Here is a 21,877-nt window from a genome sequence, read left to right on the forward strand (position 1 = left end):
GATTATAAAGCAAGCTGACTGCCGAAGAATTGATGCTTTTTAACTATGGTGTTGGAAAAGACTCTTGAGAGTCCCTTGGACTGCAAGGAGATCAAACCAGTCTATCCTAAAGGAAATCAGTCCTGAATGCTCACTGGAAGGACAGATGCTGAAGCTGAAATTTCAATCTTTTGGCTACCTGATGCAAAGAACCAACTCACTGGAAAAGACCCTGATGCTGGGAAAGACTGAAGGTGGAAAAAGGACAGAGGATGAGATGGTTGGATGGTATCACCGATGCAATGTACGTGAGTTTGAGTAGGCTCTGAGAGTTAGTGATAAGACAGGGAAGCCTGACGTGCTGTAGTAAGAAGGGTTGCAGAGTCAGACACAACTGAGTGACTGAACTGAAGTGTTACGTCAGAGAACAGCAGAGTCCATGAGCATGTCCAGTCAACCCTAGTTGGTGGGAAAAGGATCAACAAACGATTGCCTAAAAGGCAAGATAAAAGAGTTGAGAACTGACATTAAGAGTAGAGGATAACTAGGTTTGATGGGCAGAAAGCGTTCCAGACAAAGAAAGTAGCCTGTAATGTACAAAACAAACACACAAATGTAATACCACACCAACCTTAGAAGCTTTTTCAGCTTTAAGTTTTCGAACTACTTCTCCTTGAGAAGCTACTTTGTCAAAAAGTAGTTTGGCTTCTGGTGTTTCTGGACCACTAGGCTCAGAGCTTCTGGGTGGACTTGAATCTGAACTTTGAGATGATGGGGGCTGACCAGGAACGTACTCCTTCCCAGTTTTTTCTTTATACTGAGCTTTTAGGGACAGTAAGCATTCTACAGCTTCATTTACTTTAGCCTGTGAGAAAAGGGGGAAAAAAGACAAATATTTAATGCTTTCTGAAATTTCTGAAAATTTCAATTAGTATTAAAAATCATTAATTACTGCAAAATATCCCTGTAAATAATCATCATGAAGAAATCCAAGCACAAAGGAGTCAAATAATCAGCCTAAAGTAACACATCAAAGCTAGAGAAAAGTTGAAAATATAAGTATCATAAATCTATATGCAAATCATAAAAATAAGCATAAATGTCATACACATATAATACTGTAACTTTTAACTTCATATATGTAAACAGACAAAGTGGAGAACATCCAAGCAAATAGTCAGTTTCCAAGTCTTAGAACTGTAATAGTGTCAGAATTTGCAAAATCATAATTTGCCTGTACAAATTCTTATTTTCTTCAGCCCATTTAACAGACACAAAATATACCATTAGAAAAAACCAGTATGAGCTCACCTAAAGAATAACTACATCACTCTTAAAAATTTACAATGAAATGAGAGTGTATGTTGAGGTTTTAGATATTCACTTCATATATATATCAGCCTCTGATACCTCCACTTAATTATGGTGAAGACGAATGAAACACTCAGCCAAAAGGAAGATTCTTGTGACTTCAGCAGAGGACATCAACACAGGCCAAGCTGGATACTTCATAGAGACACCACCTAACCACAGACTACACTACATACATACTTATACTGCATACTCTACCGCTGGAAAGCCGAAGCATCAATCCCATCAGAGAAAAAGTGCCTCCCAAATAGCTTACACAAGTTTTACTGCTACATTCTAACAATGCTCCAAATAGCTAAGAAGAACCCAAGAGAAACAGAAAGAATGTTAAGATGGGGTCAAAGGGAAGCAGGAAGAATCCATATATCTTCAAAGAATTGCATCAACAAAATAGCAAATGACATTTCCTTGTCCAGCTATTTATGATACAATTCTCCTGCCTGTCACAGTGCCGCAATTTATGATACAATTCTCCTGCCTGTCAGAGTGCCGCAGCAGGTATCACAGAGGAGGATAAAAGGAGAAACTGCAAAGAGCTGGTTGTCTGATTTGTATTTCTGACCTGTCTCTTGCTTATATCGTCTTTAGAACTGCAAGTGTTTTCAAAGCAAAATCTATCTGTCTAAGAAAAGAGACAGAGAGTTAATCAGACATATAAGAATTGAGAAAAAAAGAATCTTCCATCAGCTAAATGAAAGAACATAGAAAAAAGAGTTAAGGGACTTCCCCTGCAGCTATTTCTACAAAGACACCTATCTGAAAGAAGTTCCATTTTACACCACAAGCAGTTATTGACTACAGTTCAAAGTCAGATGGCACACACTTCACAAAGGAAAAAACCCTTGTGTGGCAAAGGAGAAAATTAGTATGGGAAAACCACTTCATTACTGAATGAAATATTCTAAAAGACCAAAATTATATATACTTCTCCAATTGGGAAATGGAACATTCTAGATATCTAAATAATCTGCTGCTGCTGCTAAGTCGCTTCAGTCGTGTCTGACTCTGTGCAACCCCATAGATGGCAGCCCACCAGGCTCCCCCGTCCCTGGGATTCTCCAGGCAAGAACACTGGAGTGGGTTGCCATTTCCTTCTCCATCTAAATAATCTACTCAGATTATTTTTCAAAACAGGGTGAAATCATACTACTTGCTATGCAGTCTTTTCTGATGATTTAGAAGGTAACCAAAGATTCTTGAGAGAAAGGGATTAGACGCATAAAACATAAGTCACCATCATTTTATGGCCTATTTACTCTGTACCAGATATGATGCTAAGTGCTTTTTATGGACCATCTTAGTTAATTCTCTATAAAAAAAATAAAAATAAAAGTTTAGAAAGATTAGGGACCATACCCAAAGTTACACAGTAAGTGGCAGAGTGAGAATTTTAATCTAGGGTTTATTCTAGACACAGGGATCCCCAAACTCCAGAATCTAATGCCTGATAATTTGAGGTGGAACTGATGTAATAATAATAAAGAGCACAATAAACGTAATGTGCTTGAATCATCTTGAAACCACCCCCCCCCCACCCCCCAGTCCATGGAAAAATTGTCTTCCATGAAACCAGTCCCTGGTACTAAAAAGGCTGGGGACTGCTGTTCTAGAGTTTTGATCTTAATCACTATAGTATGCATTACATTACAGAAAATATGAGACAGTGATCTAAATTTAAAAGGTAATTTTAATCCTGCTAAAAAGCAAGAGAGTTCCTGAAAAACATCTATTTCTGCTTTATTGACTAGGCCAAAGCCTTTGACTGTGTGGATCACAATAAACTGTGGAAAATTCTGAGAGAGATGGGAATACCAGACCACCTGACCTGCCTCTTGAGAAACCTATATGCAGGTCAGGAAGCAAGTTAGAACTGGACATGGAACAACAGACTGGTTCCAAGTAGGAAAAGGAGTACGTCAAGGCTGTATATTGTCACCCTGCTTATTGAACTTACATGCAGAGTACATCATGAGAAACGCTGGGGTGGAAGAAGCACAAGCTGGAATCAAGATTGCTGGGAGAAATCTCAATAACCTCAGATATGCATATGACACCATCCTAATGGCAGAAAGTGAAGAACTAAAGAGCCTCTTGATGAAAGTAAAAGAGGAGACTGAAAAAGTTGGCTTAAAGCTCAACATTCAGAAAACTAAGATCATGGCATCTGGTCCTATCACTCATGGCAAATAGACGGGGAAACAGCGGAAACAGTGGCTGACTTTATTTCTTTGGGCTCCAAAATCACTGCAAATGGTGACTGCAGCCCTGAAATTAAAAGCAGCTTGCTCCTTGGAAGAAAAGCTATGACCAACCTAGACAGCATTTTAAACAGCAGAGACATTACTTTGCCAACAAAGGTCCATCTAGTAAAGGCTATGATTTTCCAGTAGTCATGTATGGATATGAGAGTTGGACTATAAAGCTGAGTGCCGAAGAATTGATGCTTTTGAACTGTGGTGTTGGAGAAGGCTCTTGGGAGTCCCTTGGACTACAAGGAGATCCAACCAGTCCATCCTAAAGGAGATTAGTCTTGGGTGTTCATTGGAAGGACTGATGTTGAAGCTGAAACTCCAATACTTTGGCCACCTGATGTGAAGAGCTAATTCATTTGAAAAGACCCTGATGCTAGGAAAGATTGAGGGCAGGAGGAGAAGGGGATGACAGAGGATGAGATGGTTGGATAGTACCATCGACTCAATAGACATGAGTGTGGCTGGACTCTGGGAGTTGGTGATGGCCAGGGCGGCCTGCCGTGCTGTGGTTCATGGGGTCACAAAGAGTCGGACACAACTGAGCAACTGAACTGAACTGAATCCTGCTAATGAGCCACAAAAACTGCTTTTTTAAAAGAGATCTGTGATTATTACTGAATATGTCTCACAGAATGAGAAAAAAATAATTTCTTTTAATATTTTAATTTTCTGTATTAAAAGGCATTTACAAAGCAGAATTGGATGATACTACTCAGTACACGACTATACAACAGCATTAGCACTTGTTAATAGATTTTAAGTCTTTAATGGACAAAGACTGTTCTAAACTTACTTAATGTGCCAACACAGACAAAAAAAGTTTTCAATAAATAATTGCTGATGCAAATAAATGAGAACGAAAACAGCCTACTGAAAAACCTTCAGTAAAGGTTTAAAATGGGAATTTGAGGAAGTAAAAACAACCCTGAGAGTAGGATATTAAAATATGACTGAAAATGGACAAAGTGGATGAGAACACAGTTGGCTGGAACACATGAGACGTATACAAACTATTTTTGCAGCAGCCACTGTGGAAACATTTCCCCATGGGAAAAGGGGGGAACTTTAATAAAAAGTTAACCAATTTTAAAATAGTAAGAACAAAAACAAAAATTAGCAAGAACAGAACCTTTCAAAATAGCCTTAGCACCTCAATGATCAGTGGGAAAAAAAGGTTTAAAAAATACTTTTTAAATACAAGGTACTGAGAATCAAAATGCTACAACTGCAGAAGTGAAAGGTGCCATCACCCCCACCACATAGGCGAGGTTTGACATGACCAGACAATTATGAACTATTTTTAAGAATTTTTTTTATGTGGACCATTTTGTAGGTCTTTATTGAATCTTTTACAATTTGCTTGTTTTTTATGCTCTGTTTTTTGACCCTGAAGCATGTGAGATCTTAGCTCCCTGACCAGGGATCAAACCCACACACCCTGTACTAGACGGTGAAGTCTTTTAACCACTGGACTGTCACAGAAGTACTGTGAATTATTATTTGTATTTAATGTAGTAATCATCTGATTTTGCTGCCATTTATTACTCCAATTTAAAAAATCTTCAACTATAGATGTTCTGAAAACTTTTTCAATAAAGGGCATGGGCCAAACAGTAAATATTTTAGGCTCTGCAAGGTTGCTGCAACTATGCAACTCTGGAATTACAACACAAAAACGGCCATAGACAAAATATGTAAACTAGTAAGTGTGGTTGTGTTCCAGTGACATTTCACTCACAAAACACAGGTGTAGGTCAGCTTGGCTAGCCCTGTCCTCAAGTGTCACAAGTGTTCCATAAAAACTTTGATTTACCAGTTCCTGACTCCCAATTCAAAAAATATTGGGTTGGCCAGAAGATTTGTTCAAATTTTTCCATAAGGTATTATTTAATGTTCAAAACGTTTCACTCAAATTTCAGACCAGAGAAATCTGTTCAAAACCAAAACTTTATTTTTTGGACCTGTGGCTTTAAAACTTTTACAAGTTAATATGTAAAATTTGAATAGTGACCTTAACTATGAAAGTAACTCAGCAGTCAGAGCTATGAAATCTTGGGCGTATTCGTGAATTTCACCTCACACGCTATCTGCCCGATCTACCACTTTAACACAGAAGCCTCCTGGGCAGGCGGAAGAGCAGAGAGGAGCACAAAGCAGACTGGAAGGGGCACTGAGGGTGAACGTGAAGGTTGTTATTCTTTGCCCGCGTTATGCTAATACTCTGCCTTCATGCCTCAAGGTTCTTACACAGAATCACCAATCTGATCGTGAAACAGAAAAGGGGAGTGGGAGAAAGAGAGAAAGAAACTCTCATGGAAACCTGTAACTATAAAACCTCAGCCACATCCTTTCATTAAAGGTGGATTCTATTTCCTCAGCCCTTAAAAAAAAAAAAAAAAAAAACCTCAGCCACAGCCGACCACTTTCCTTACTTGAGTGGTAACATGACGTGGTTGAGAAACTACTTCTGTGGGAAATGGATGATTAAGAGGCTTAGACAAATCATTAATGTAAAACCAGCATAAACTTGCTTAATGAATAGTAACAAACTAGTAAAACCATGACCCCCACCCCTCACAGGTGCTTAGAATGCCTCTAACTGCTGAAACTCCAATACTTTGGCCACCTCATGCGAAGAGTCGACTCACTGGAAGAGACTCTGATGCTGGGAGAGATTGGGGGCAGGAGAAGGGGACGACAGAGGATGAGATGGCTGGATGGCATCACGGACTCGATGGACCTGAGTCTGGGTGAACTCCGGGAGTTGGTGATGGACAGGGAGGCCTGGCGTGCTGCGATTCATGGAGTCACAAAGAGTTGGACACGACTGAGAGACTGACTGAACTGAACTGAACTGAAGTAAACTGGAAGTAACTTGGAATCTAGGCTTCGCAAACTTCATGAAGTTACTTGTATGTTCACATTTTACTTTTATGTTCACTGCAGGAAGCAGTTTCTCATTGGCTACTAAAACCAACAAATAAAAAAAAGGAGTATTATTTGACAAGGTTGTTGTGAGGATTAAATGCAAAAAAAGCATCAGTGCAGAGTGCGCCTTTCCAAATGGAGTCTAGTAACTGAGACTAGACTAGCAATTTCCATTCCTAGTAACTGAGTTGGTTCTCTAGGAAAAAGAGCAATTTACTATTTCAGCATTTAGAGAAAAAAATATAGATATATAAGTAACATTTTGAAACAGATATGGTACACTGTAGGCATTCAATATGCAAACTACAGTGAAGTAAGATGCAGTACCACACTTACCATTATCAAAAAATATGTAGTCAAAGTACCTCCCCAATTTCCAAAGAAATTTAGGTGATTTTTTGACCCACAGGTTGGCTTTCATAACAGTGCTGTTCAATGGATGTTGTCCATTAACCCAACAAGATGGGAGACATAGTTGGCTGCTACTCTAAGTAGTGAGTTGGCCAAAAAGTTCATTCAGATGGTATGGACCACCTCAAATGAACTTTTAGGCCAACTCAATATACTTGGTGCTGTTGTTACTACCCCACATACAAGCAGCTGACTAAAAATCAGCCCAGGATATCAATGTATTCTACTAAGAATGAAGGAGTTTAAAGATCAAAGTCCTTCCCCTCAAATTACATCTAGAAAGGGGACCATGCTTAGTAAATGAGATATACGAAGAGTACAAAATGCTCCTAACCTCACCACAAGACAGGAAATAGCAAGGATTTATATCCCCAACAATACATCTATCAGTCTTCACTCCTTGAAGCAAAGCTGTTTTAGCGCATCACAGCTCTGCAGAGCTTCAACAGGCTAATTAAAGAGAAAAACTTTCTCATACTTCACAGTGAGAGAGACAGGAAAATACCAATAATAACTGCTGGAGCAAAGTCCCAAGATCTCCCCAAAGCATTTTCTCTCCTCACCAGAAGGCAGAGGTCCACAGATGGAAGACTCTTAGGGTACAGAGTCTCCAGTCAGAAGCAGAAAAACTCGTTAATGAGGTGAGGAATTTACAATCACAAGTCACTCAATCATTCTCCAACCCAAGCCCAGGACACTGATGAGACAACAGATCCCCAGGAGGATTTTAGAACAAATCTCCAGTTACGTAAGTCAGGCCCAGTGGTCCATCACATCTCTCCATGTTCATGCCACAACCCACATTCTATAATTTTTGGTAGCTTATCCAGTTACAGTACTGTTAACTTGATATTTTAGATCTTGTTACTTTCTGAGTATAGAAACTACATACCCTGATTATTAAACATGATTTTTCTATCACAGATGCCATTCCTTTTGTCTCTTATTTTGAGCAAGCAATCCTGTTCCAAAATCAGTGCTACCACCCACTTGGCTAAACGTTTTGCCTAAAGATATTATTGAAATGAAATGAAATGTATTGCTGTTATTTAGTCGCTCAGTGGTGTCCAACTCTTTTCCAAGTCCTGACTGTAGCCTGCCAGGCTCCTTTCTTTGTCCATGGGATTTCCCAGGCAAGAATACTGGAATGGGTTGCAATTTTCTTCTCCAGGGGATCTTCCTGACCCAGGGATCGAATTCATGTCTCCTGCATCAGCAAGTGGATTCTTAATTACTAAGCCACCAGGGAAGCCCAATGAAATGTATACTTCAGTCAAAACGTGGTATCACTTGAGGGCTCCCCTACAAAAAATCTGAAATAGTCACCGACAGACAATTCTTTATTCCCTGCATGCACCCTGAACTTTTGCTTGTGCTATCTTCTATATCCAGTCCTAGGACAGCGGCATCAATATCACCTGGACAACTTTTTACAAATGCACAACCTCTGCACACTCTGGACTTACTGGAGCTGACACTCAAGAGGTGGAACCCAGCAACCTGTTTCTGATCGAGCTCTCCAATAATTCTGATGTACAATAAAGTTTGAGAACCACAGAGCTGGACTTTCAGTACCTCCTCTGAAAGTCATTCATCTTAAAGGGCTTCTTCTACTTCAGGACTGGTTTCAATATTCTTTCTGTTTCTTCCTTCCCTGCCACTTACAGCCACAGACACTTCTGAGAGCAATTTACATATATCACCCAGGATTATAGCCTGCATACGGTTCTTCCTCAGCCCCTCTCCCCCTCTAGATGGTCAGCTGTGTCTCATCAGTATTTCCAGAGCCTGGCACAAGCATGCATCAGTAAATGTTGACTGTTACATCAAAATACTGAATCAGACAGTCTACAGACAACACGTCTTATGAGAAAATGGGACTGGCCAGATTGCTGGACCTCATGAGGTTACCAACAACATGTCTAAACTCCTTCCAGGATACTGACCTTAGGGGCTTTCTCGGCTTTCAGTTTACGGACCACTTCTCCTTGTGCGGCAACTTCATCATACAGAGATTTACTTTCCACAATATTTGATGATGATTTAGAAGAAACATTCTGTCCTGCTGCAGCGGGAGGATTTCCAGGCTTATATTCCTGGCCAGTTTTCTCCTTATATTCAGCCTTCAAAGCCAAAAGCTGTTTTACAGCTGCATCTATATCTTCCTTTGTGGCTTTCTTGGCTTTTAATTCACGAACCACGTCCCCTTGGGCAGCAACTCTGTTGTAAAGGACCAAGGAATCCTCAGATGTAGCACAAGTACTCAAAGAAGGAGCCGATCTTGTCTTGAGAGGTGTAGATGCCTACAGACGCAGAAAACCAAAAATAAAATTATTAATTTGTGTTAAATAGCTTTACACAAAATTTTATCAACTATTTTATAATATTTTAAGATAAACACAAAATTTTAAAATGCTAATCTCTTTAAAAAGTTTAGGGAAATCCCTGGTGGTCCAGTGGTTAGGACTCTGTGCTTCCACTGCAGGGGACTTGAATTCAATCCCTGATGAGGGTACTTAGATCCTGCAAGCCACGTGACGCAGTCAAAAAACTTTTTTTCTTAAAGTTCAAATGAACAACCTTATTCCTTAAAAAAACAAAAAAAAGTATCCTAATAAAAAGTAACAGGAATAAACAAAGGTAGAGGTACACAGATATTCATGAAGTGCTTTTTATCATAGTAAAAACCTGAAGCTAAATCTTTACCATTAGGAGACTATTTAAAGAAATGAGAAAGTGAAAGTGAAAGTCATTCAGTCATGTCTGACTCTTTGCAACCCCGTGGACTACACAGTCTGTGGAATTCTCCAGACCAGAATACTGGAGTGGGTAGCCGTAACCTTCTCCAGGGGATCTTCCCAACCCAGGGATTGAACCCAAATCTCCCGCCTTGTAGGCAGATTCTTTACCAGCTGAGCCACAAGGGAAGCCCAAGAATATTGGAGTGGGTAGCCCATCCCTTCTCCAGCAGATCTTCCCAACCCAGGAATCAAACCGGGGTCTCCTGCATTGCAGGCAGATTCTTTACCAACTGAGGTATCAAGGAAGCCCAAGAAATTATAACACACCCAACAAATCTGAGAATAAACCACTGCCAGTACCAACATACTAGCAGTGCAACCCTGAATTAGTTATTAACACTTAAGGCTTTTACTTTTTTAAAAGATTGACATTTATAATTTGCATACTTTTCTATATTCATATTATATATATATTAAAGACTTTATTTAAAAGCAAAGAAAAAGAAATAAAGTCTAAATCCTAGGACAGAAAGATCACTGATTAGACACATATCCATAGAAGTCAGTTACTTGCCTCATTCTTTGTTGTTTCTACTTTGGTCTTCTCCTTTGACCCAGATGTTGGCATTTCCTTCGTATGTCCATCAGGAATGTATATCAGAATGCATGGGGCTTCTATGCAGCTATATGGACTGAAAAGAAAATGAAGGGACAAAAAAGTTTATCTGAACAGCAACTGAATTCCTGCATTAATTCAATGGCACTGTTAATGCTTTTCAAAGTATAAGTAGATAGTCCATTCTGTTACTCACATCAGAGTTTCTTCGGAGTAGTTTTAAAACAAATATATAAATAAAAATTGACAGTGCTAATCATAAACTTTCAATTTATGAACTTTCATGGATATAAACCTGCTAAATAAGTGCAGGACAAAGGTATATCTACTTTGGCCACCAGAAATGGCATTAGTGGATATTCATGTCTCACTCTTGATTTAAAGGAAATGCATCCACGTACCACAACTAATCTGCTTATAAGCAGAAAAATTTCTATAAAACATTTATTTTATTAGAATTTCTCAATTCTAAAGGGTACAGTAATTAGCAGAATCCACCACCCCTAAAACTATCCCTGTGCAAAAAAAAAAAAATTCAAATTTTATAGTAAATGCCACAGAGTAAAAATAAGAGAATTTGATAACAAGAGAATCCTATATATCTCTTCAGTATATTTTAATACGGCCTTGCTGCTGCTGCTAAGTTGCTTCAGTCCTGTCCGACTCTGTGCGACCCCATGAACAGCAACCCACCAGGCTACTTTGGCCCTGGGATTCTCTAGGCAAGAACACTGGAGTGGGTTGCCATTTCCTTCTCCAATGCGTGAAAGTGAAGTCGCTCAGTCGTGTCTGACTCTTAGCGACGCCATGGACTGTAGCCTACCAGGCTCCTCTGTCCATGGCATTCTCCAGGCAAGAATACTGGAGTGGGTTGCCATTAATATGGCCCTACCGAGATATAATTCACATACCAAAAAATCCACCCTTTGAAAATATACAATTCAATGGCTACATATGTGCAACCCATCACTACTATCTAATTTTACAACGTTTACATCACCCTAAAAAGAAACAATTTTGCCTTCTGCATTTATCACTTTCCAGTCTCCCACTCCTCTGGGCCCTGTTGCACTATTTATATTTTACAATATACCTAATCAAAATACACAATAAAGAAAAGATAGTTAAGCTATAATTTAATCTAAAGATAACATTGAAATTTTTTCTTTTTACTTGGACCACATGAAGATGTATTATAAGATGGTTTCGTTTTAGAAGTAAAAGTTGTTAATATTATGCTATTTCAATGTTAACACTTGTTACAATAAAGTGAAAAAAAAATACAGAGTAACAGATGAAACAGGAACAGAGAATAATGTCAGGTACATTATTTTAGTGGCACTTCAACTTCTGAAATATTATTTACTCTGAGAACTTAAAGCATTTTCATTTAAATGTCTGGTTACACTGATTTACCTAACGGGTTCATAAGGTTGATCACATATGAAGAAGCCTCTTCTCTGGAGTTGTATAATGTCTCCTTTTTTCAAATCCTTAAGGCAGGGATCCCCCAGCATTAGTTCTTCATGCTGTAAAGATGATATTAGGCCAAAATACACGGTCTTAAAATTATCAGAGCACTGGGCTTTTTCCTGGTGGTACAGTGGATAAGAACCTGCCTGCCAATGCAGCAGACACAAGAGCAATAATTGGTCCAGAAGATTACACACGCCCTGGAGCAACTAAGTCCACGTACCACAACCACTGAGTCTAGAGCCTGGGAGCCGCAACTACTGAAGCTTGTGTGCCCCAGGGCCCATGCTCCACAACAAGAGAAGCCACCACAATGAGAAGCCCACGTACCGCGACTACAGAGTAGCCCCCACTCACACTCACTGCAACTAGAGAAAAGCCCTCCCAGCAATGAAGACAAAGGAGAGCCAAAAATAAATAAATAAATATATATATATTTTTAAATTCTAAAGAAAAGTTAACACAGAGGGAGATGAAATAGGGTTTCTTTTAGGAGGCTACCTTACTGTTTTTGTTGACATACTGCTTAAAGTCCTCATCTTTTCCCAGCACGGGCTTCGTGATCAAGTGCTCGTACGTGACACAGATTGCTGGGACAGGAAGCGCGTGTTCCGTCTCTGCAAGCCAAGTGATCTTAGTGGTTTTCTTGTAGTCTTTGTTCTCTAAATTCAATTTTGCGTCAAGAGATACAATTTTGCCTTCTGCATTTCTAAAAATAAGATTGAAAAGTAGTTTCAGAAAACAAACCTTCACTGTCATAAGGGCATTATTTTGTTCTGTGCCTGTAATAAATAAGGAATTTTCTTTGGAAAAATTTCAATCAAACACTTTCTGAGTTTCTGGTAGGTACCAGACATGAACTAGTTAAGAGATGAATAAAGTATAAGCCCTACTATCAAAATAGTAGTATATGCCAGACCCACATACATCCAATAAAGAACATGAACATGTTTATGAATCTTAAAGTCACCTGAAGTAAGCATTAAAAAAGCCAAAATACTGTTTTCAAAACATTTAGCAATTACTCAAAATATATGTAATGATGGGACAACTGAGATTTCAGAGTCTACTAAATTAATCTTAACATACTATGTCCCACTATAATAACTGGCAAGCTAATTAAATTTAAAGTAGATTTTAGGATAAAGAATGCTATATATACATTCCCAAGGATCTCTCCCATCATGCAACTGTATACTGAGAATTAGATAATAAAAGGGGGGCCCTAAATAGTAGAACTATTTTTTATATCTACATGTAGTCATTTTCAGGCTTTCCTGGCAGCTCAGATGGTAAAGAATCTGCCTGCAATTCAGGAGACCTGGGTTTGATCCCTGGGTTGGTAAGATCCCCTGGAGGAGAGCATGGCAACCCACTCCAATATTCTTGCTTGGAGAATCCCCACAGACAGAGAAGCCTGGTGGGCTACAGTCTACAGAGCTGCAAAGAACTGGACACAACTGAGTGACTAAGCACGGTAGTCATTTCCAACATCACAAGCAAAAGACACCTTAATATTCTAATATTCTATAAACATAACTGAAACATACATGGGGGAAAAAATTTAGTGTGTCCAGAATTTGCAGTATCTATGCATGGGGAGATTTAATAGCCAGCATCATGAAATCGGTCTGAATTAGGTAATTTTCAATAAATCAATAAACATCACAGACTTCTCTCCCATATTTATTTGAAAACAAACAAAAAGTTCTTACTTGTGTATTTTAGTAATGTTGATGTTGCCCCAGTTTATAAATGTAACCATCTCACCCTCTGACAATGTCTCTGCATCAGCACCTTCGATGAAAACTTTAGAACTATACCACACAGGCTTCAAGCCAACATCAGGATTCTGATTGATAAAAAAAAGAGAGTGTGTTGGTTGCAACATTTAACTATTGAACTCAGTATGCAAATTTATATGTATTCATTTTATTCCTTCACACAAAGAGAAGTCCTCTATATCAATCTGATTCCCAGTTAATTGACCCTGGGAGATGCCTGCACAATAATGTAATCGAGTCAGATGAGGTGGTCTGCCCCAAGATTACTTCCAGCCTAAAACACTCATTCTTTGTTTTTAGGGCTGAAGCTGTACTTTTCTGTGTCCCTCCAACCAGAATCTGCTCAGCTAGACTCAAAATCTCACTGCTTTTGCAGCAAAGGGGAAAATAAAGTCATTTCTCATCAGTGGCTATAGAACATTATAAGAACAGATGTCATCCTAGCAGGAAACAACAGATGTTTCACGTTTTAGAGACAAATTTTAAGGACAGCAGTATACATGTAAGAAAGAAACTTTCTGCCATTTCAGTATGTATTATATGAAGAAAAGAGACATGCGGAAGAAGAAGAATGCTACATTGGTTAAATTTCAGATTCTTGTTTGAACAAAATCAAAAGAAAAAAGTATAAGAAGATCCTTCGAATAAATCTTAAATAACCAGTATTTAATAACTGTTCATTGAATGAACCAATGCCCTTGAGGAAAATAAGTATGCTGCAACAACTTATGCTATGCTGGGCTCAGAACAGAATACTGACAGGCTAAATATAGAACATTTTGTGAGGAAAATTATAATGAAAATTCCACAGGTCAAACTGGGTGGTACAGTCATCAGTGCTTCCTAATCAATTACTTAACTGTTACCTATTCTTTATTATTACAGATTCTTTAACTATTAACTAAGCTATCTGACTATAACTATCATTTTAACAAACAAGCACCCTTAAAAGCTTTATTACCACTATTTCAATTTTAACACATTAAGTTAGCTTCACATTTAAGCTAACTGTAGTGGGTGATATCACATATCAGGAACCACCATTCACCTGGTTGAACCAATCAGATAAAAACAAAGGCAAAGGTAAAGCCAAATTAATCAATCACACACAGAGAGACAGACATTCCCCAAATCTCATTAGGCGTATCATTAAACAAAGTCTTCAAAATTAAAAGAAGCTAATGTCATACGGAGAAAGGCAATCATAAAGCTACAACTCAGGACATTTATAGCTCTTCATGAAGCATATTCCCTGGAGAAGGAAATGGCAACCCACTCCAATATTCTCGCCTGGGAAATCCCATGGACAGAGGAGCCTGGCCGGCCACAGTCCCTGAGATCCCAAAGAACTGGACACAACTGAGCAACTAGACAGCAACAATGAAGCATACTATCAGTATGTGAGTTAGTCTATGAGCATAACATAGTTATGAGAGGATTAGTATACAACTGAGTTAGTCTATGGATATAAGCTTCATTATACAACAAGGATATTTACAGACAACTCACAAAACTGGAACCAAAGTATCTATTTTTGCTTCAAGATTATCAACCTAGCAGTCATGACCACGTGAGACAACGACCAGGGCTTAACTAAGAGAAACTGTATGCTACTTGTATTTAGATTTATAGTCACAATTTAGACAAATAGGTATCATTTTCACTTCACTGATATTTTCAAAATCAGAGCCAATGGCTGTGTGATTGATAGACTGTGGACACAGCTCTGATTCAATACTACTAGGTCAAATGTTTTGGCTTAAAGGCAAAGGCAACAGTGAGCAACCCAGTTAATAAAAAATGTATCTCAGCTTTCACACAGAGATAAGAGCAGGGATTATGTAAGATCTCCAGGAAGAAATAAATTCTTATTATATGCTAATGTGCTATTTCTACAAAATAAAAAATAGGCACCAACTGAGTGTAACAGTTCTGCATGATGTGCTGCTGCTGCTGCTAAGTCGCTTCAGTGGACAGTATTAACAATACTACGAGAATAAACTTCCTCAGTAAGAAATCCACAAAATTATTTACTTTTCACTTAGTGTCAAATTCTTAAATAGCCCATACAGTCCAACATCAAGAAAACAAAAACGCCAATTTAAAAATGGACAGAAGCAGCAAACAGATGTTGTGCCAAAGAGAAAATGCAAATGGCCAACAGGTATATGAAAAGATGCTCAATATCACTAATCATCAGGGAAATACAAATTAAAACCGCAATGAGATATCACCTTACACCTTTGAGAATGCCCATCATCAAAAAGAGAACACAAATAGCAACTGTTGGCGAGTATGTGGAGAAAGAGACCCCTGCACACTGCTGAGGGGAATGTAAGTCGGTACGGCCACTGTGGAAAACAGTATGGAAGGTTCTCAAAAAACTAAGCGTAGAACTACCATATGATGCAGCAATTCCACTCCTGGGTATATCCAAAGAAACCCAAAACACAAACTCAAAAAGATACATGAACTCCAATGTGCACAGCAGCATTACTTACAATTGCAGAGATATGGAAGCAACCTAAATGCCCATCAACAGATGAATGGATAAGAAAATGTGGTGTGTACATGTACACGCACACACACACAGGAATACTATACGGTCATAAAAAAGAAAAGATTTTGTCATCTGCAGCAACACGGAAGGACATGAGGGGCATGACGCTAAGCAAAGTAAGTCAGATAAAAACACAGTAAAATAAAGGGATATACTGTGCGATATCACTTCTACGGGGAATCTAAAAAACAAAACAAACTAGTGAATATAACAACAACAACAAAAAAAGCAGACTCACAGACATAGACAGCAAACCAGTGGTTACCAGTGGAGAACAGGTCGGGGGCAGGACAATCCAGGGGTGAGGGAGTGAAAGATACAAACTTACAAACTAACAGGTGTAGGAGAAGCTCAAGGATGTACAACATGGGGAATACAGCCACTATGTAGTAAGTGTAAACAAAAAAGTGTTAGTCACTCAGTCGTGTCTGACTCTTTGCGACCCTATGGACTATAGCCCACCAGGCTCCTCTGTCCATGGGGATTCTCTAGGCAAGAATACTGGAGTGGGTAGCCATTCCCTTCTCCAGGGGATCATCCCAACCCAAAGATCGAACTCAGGTCTCCTGCACTGCAGGCAGATTTCTTTTACCATCTGAGACACCAGGGAAGCCCATAAATAGAAAGCAATCTTTAAAAATTGTATAAAAAATTTTTAAAAACTTAAAAATTAGTGTGACATCCTGACAAATGATGCTGGATAGAAATTATCCCCAAGTCATGCTACTGCCACCTCAGCACATTTTCCCTGTGATTATCCTGCTCCTTTTTTAACAGACAGGACATCACTGGTAAGACTGCAGGGAGACCTTCGGGTGTTTGGCGACTTCCTTCATCTCCTCCTGGGCCTCGGGGACGTTCACTGGGACCACCTCTTTCTTCAGTAATGCAACGTATCGTGGAGCCACTGGGTCAATAACCTGCAACAAAGGCATCCTTGTGTGAAAACAAGTCACACATTTTTTTAAAACTTCATCAATAAAATAAGTAATAGCACAGAACTACTAACTGGTATTCTTTGTTACTGCATTTACTAATTTTTGGTTTACCTGCCAACTGTTATCTAATGTTTAAGCTGTCAAGTAGGGAAAAAAAAATAATCATAAGCAAAGACTACCTGAAGGATTTAGAGTTCCTCTCCAAGAAAAGCTACCAACAAGTGAAAAGAAACCAATAGATAAAGCATAATATGAGAAGAGATATTTTGAAAATAATTTTTTAACTCTGGTATTTGAAAGCAAAATTATTCTGTGGGGTGATATAGCAATCCTACAGGTAAATGTGATACTCCATTTTGTACTGTTAGGGAAGACTGTTGTGAAGGAATAGAGATATTTTCTATCAGCAGTGTTAGGCGACATCCCACCACCAGAAGCAAATAGCGTTAGGTCACTATAATAAGGCAATTATATAGATTAAAAGTAAACGTGATATTTCTCCTGGTCTGCATGCTATATATATACACATACACACATATATAGGGACCACTGTGTTCCCAGTACCTAGCAAGGGCCTGGAACATACATGAAATGGATACGTATTTACAGGTGAAATGAATGAATGGTGGTAACCATTACATTCTAGCTTCCTCTACCACCAAAACAGAAGCAGCATCCCTTTCTGGATCTGATATATTTTTCTCACTTCTCTATTCAATTTAAAATTATCCATGATGACCAATCACAACAGCAGTATTTAGATAAAGCATTTGCAAGAAAAATGTAGACAGAAGCACATGACAAGTCAAACAGATAAGTAAAGTAATAAAAATCACTTTCTTCCCATTAGAAGGATGCAGGAAATAGTGGTATGGCTAATTAAACCTGGTTCTGTTTGTTTGGGTTTATATTGGGGTTTTTGTTGTTGCTATTGTTTGGCTGGTATTATGCTGTTGTTGATTGCTTTGACAGCATTTTTCTGCTTCCCTGTAAAACTCTGATGTACTCAGAGAAGAAACCACGTGCAGAGGGTCAGAAAGAAAAGTTTGAAAAGCCATCTAACTTCACCTTGATTGCTACTCCTTACCTGCTTATATTAACATTTCATGCCAGTACTAAATCAGCGTCAGCCTCCTTCTAAACTTACTGTTTCATCCTGTCCTTCCCTGAGGTTTTAAAGTCATCCTTGTTGGTTAAGAGGTTCCTTCCCTCAGCGTCTACTTGGTTAGAATGATCACAGATTTAATTCGTGACTACTCAGTTTAGTTATTTATGCCAGTAAGATTCAGTTTCTCCTCTTAAAGATGTTAAACCTAGCTGACCCAACCTGAGAAACTTACTTCAGTTCAGTTCCCTCAGCTGACAAAGAGAGCAGAAGACAGCTTCTCACACTTGACTAACAACGCCCACTTAGGGCACTGGCCAGCACAGCTTTTTTAAAATTTTATTTATTTAGTCACTGGCTGTGCCGGGTCTTCGTTGCTGCACGGGCTTTTTCTCTAGTTGCAGCGAGCGGGGGCTGCTCTCTAGCTGCGGTGCATGGGCTTCCCACTGTAGCGGCTTCTCTTCTTGCTGGGCACGGGCTCTGGGGCGTGCAGGCTTCAGTGGTTGATCTCAGCCTCTAGAGCAGGGCCTCAATAGTTGTGGCGCAGGAGCTTGGCTGCTCCACATGTGTGGGATCTTCCCAGACCAGGGATCAAACCCGTGTCTCCTGCATTGGCAGGCGGATTCTTTACCACTGAGCAACCAAGAAAGCCTGCTGGCAGAGATTTTTAGGCTACTTAACCCTGAAGGACTATGATTCTAATTATTTGAAGTCTAGAAATCTATTTTTAAACAAGCATTCCACAGGATGGTTAGGATCAGACAAGTTTGAGATGTCTTGACTAGAAGATTTTAAAGTCTTGGGAGTTCCCTGGCAGTCCAGTGGTTATGTTGGACTCTATGCTCCCAATGCAGGGCAGACAGGTTCTATCCCTGGGTGGGAGACTAAGATCCTGTATGTCACACAGCATGGTCAAAAATAAAAAAATTTTGAGTTTTTTTCAGTCTGAAATTGTACACAATTCTCAAAATCTCTGGATCAGTGGTTTCAAATTACTCCAAAGAGTCCAGAGTCTCTTCCTCTGAAGTTGAAGCTTCTGCACTAAGACCAGGGTATTAAGAAAAGGTGTGATATTAGGTATCAAGGCCCGAGTCTTCCCCTGGTCAGCTCCAAAACCCCGGCAGTCAGGCCTTCACACTTCTGGCAGCTTAAAGAAGTTCTTCTGGAAAAACTGCCTAGTCCAAGAGATAAGATAGAAAGTTACTGAATGGAGGCTTTTCAACTAATTGGCCCCACCAGACTACCTTACAGAGGGGTACAGCTGACAAGCCTAGTCTTCTCTCAGGGCTTCTCTCGGTCAATGTGTTAAAGATGAGCAGATAACCAAGGCTCACCAGCCAGGTATCTGAGAAATCCCTTTATTATCAAAGAAAAACCAAAATAAACAACCTGGAGGAAAGAGATGTTACATGAGAAACAAATGCCATTTGATAATATTACAACCATGAAATAGGAACAGGAAGTTATTCTGAAAATTCAGAGCACAAGAGAAATCTTGGAAACAAGAGAGCATGAATGAAAACCTCAACAGAAGCTGATAAGACAGGGCTGAGTACATCTACCAGAAAGGACAGCCAAAAGATGAGATGGAAAATAAGAGAAAAAAGAAACTAGAGAAATAGTCCAAGAGGCCCAACATGTGCTCAAGAAACATTTCAGAGAGAAGACAGACAAAACAGTAGAGAAAAAAAAAAAAAACAGACTTCAAGAAACTTTCCCAGAACTGAAGGAATGAGTTTTCAGTCTGGAAGCCACATGTTCTTCCAATGCACAGGAGTGAAAACAGACCCAGCCCAGGCGCATCCCTGTGAAATTTCAAAGCGAAGAAGCTGCTCCTGTACACCGTCTCAACAATCCTCATCCCACGCTCCCCTTCACAGGGAGGTACAGAGGATACAGTACAGCAAAGCAAAAAGGCAAGAAGAAGAAAAGGAAGACCCATGAACCAGGTGACCCAGCTCAGAACAGACGCACAGGGAATTTCCGGGATGAGGAGGAAGGACAACCTGTGAAGACGGCGGGGCTTCAGAAGTTAGCGGTTCTCTCATCTGGATCAGATGTGTGCAGCCCCGAAGGCCCTGGCAGAGAAGTCTCCAGAGTGAAAAGATACCTGAGGCGTGTGAACATGCTGGTAGAAAATTTAGACAGCTTGTGCAGAGTCGAAGACAGAATGAGAAATGAAATAAATGAGGGAAACAAAATGAAACGATTAGCCACAAGAAAGCCAACAAGTTATGAGAAAAAGCAGACCACCTAAATTCTCATCTTCCATTGTGATGATGCCTAAAACAAACAAACAAACAAAAATCAAGAAGTAGCAACACACACGTCATTTAGAGATCTGGGCAATTAATACCCAAAAAAACTGTCTGAAAGAGCTGAATGTGATTTATCTAAGGAAAGAAAATGGAAGGAAAGATAGGGGAATATGGTGTTCACGTAACAGACCCTGCAGAATTACTGGCCTGTAGTGAAATGTATTTCTCATATTTGAACCCAAGTGTACATGGGTTATTAATGTAACAAATACCAATGTTAACTTTGCCTGTTAATTTTGCGTGCATTTATTAGTAACTGCAGCAACAGAGAGAACCAATTAATAATTCCCTTATGTATACAAAAACTGACTAAACACAAAAGACTAAATAAAATAAATTCAAGACACATGCGAGACAAGCATCTATTTTTTGAAGCAAGGCATCAGCACAATCAAGCAGCAATACAAATTAAAAAGGAAAAAAGAGAATTTACAGAACACAATCACAGAAACCATAGTTTAAAACATGGCACTTTAATGATTTGCCTTATTATAGTGTCTAAGCATCTGCTTCCAATTAACAAGGTCAATATGCAGTATTCCTCATTTGACTTTTATTCAAGACAGTTTTTTTCTTAAAGCTAGATTCAATAATACACAGGAATTATAATTAACGAACCTCTGATATAATTCAACGAAACATGTAACTTTAAAACTATGTCCTCTAAGTACACAAGGGAATAGGTGAATGGAGTTAGCCAAGTCTTCCCTTTGCCACTAAGAAAACTAGAGGACATGTTATTTTAATCTAGGAATAATGCATTTTCAGTGGGTTTGTATAAGCAAGTCCCTTATATAAATGTGATTGTGCTTCAAAGCTGTATAACATCTCAAGTTATAACATGTAATATGCTAAAAGCTATGTGCTAAATAAGTAAGCCAAATAAAAGCATTAAGTAATACCTTCTTACAGAGAGCTCGCAGCTTGAAAGCAGAAAAATGAAATGCAAAGTGTTCAAAAAAGATTCAAGGAAAAAGCTATTACCATTCCCTAATACTCCAAGTTTGTCTGTTTTGATCATTGTTACTTGTTTGGTATAGTTTATCAGCTTAATGCACGTTACATGTTTAAAAAGTAAAAACATTCCATTTTCCTGAAAATCTGCAAAATTACACTATTCTTCACAAAGTTTTCACTACTATGAGCACACTAATGAATTCTACGTATATTCTATTACTTAGCAGTTAGACAAGAGAAAAGAGGACCAAGAGTCAAAACATGTACCTTTTTGTTAAATGCCCAAATTTTGTCCCATTCCATGTTCACAACTGAACGTGAAGAACCCTAGAAAAACAATTTAAAAAATGGCTTCAAGGGAAAGAAGTATGAACTAGAATATTTTATGTTAAGCAAGCTAGAAAATAAACCCAATCAATAATCACAAGTTTACTTCCACTGGAA

At 38.9% G+C, this 21,877-nt stretch overlaps 1 protein-coding gene across 1 annotated transcript in view; it reads right to left on the reverse strand.

Annotated features, from left to right (window-relative positions):
- The window catches only part of EPRS1 (glutamyl-prolyl-tRNA synthetase 1), a 65,159-nt gene that overhangs the window by 22,306 nt on the left and 20,976 nt on the right, over positions 1-21,877 (reverse strand). The window contains exons 12-19 of the mRNA XM_069545374.1: positions 21,701-21,760; positions 16,925-17,035; positions 13,487-13,623; positions 12,273-12,480; positions 11,715-11,827; positions 10,257-10,374; positions 8,888-9,244; positions 611-844 (exon numbers count right to left, since the gene is read on the reverse strand). Coding sequence (XP_069401475.1) covers positions 611-844; positions 8,888-9,244; positions 10,257-10,374; positions 11,715-11,827; positions 12,273-12,480; positions 13,487-13,623; positions 16,925-17,035; positions 21,701-21,760 — 1,338 coding nt within the window. The remainder of the gene's footprint in view (positions 1-610; positions 845-8,887; positions 9,245-10,256; positions 10,375-11,714; positions 11,828-12,272; positions 12,481-13,486; positions 13,624-16,924; positions 17,036-21,700; positions 21,761-21,877) is intronic.

Source organism: Ovis canadensis, chromosome 12, assembly GCF_042477335.2.
Source record: "Ovis canadensis isolate MfBH-ARS-UI-01 breed Bighorn chromosome 12, ARS-UI_OviCan_v2, whole genome shotgun sequence".
Taxonomy (NCBI): Eukaryota; Metazoa; Chordata; class Mammalia; order Artiodactyla; family Bovidae; genus Ovis; species Ovis canadensis.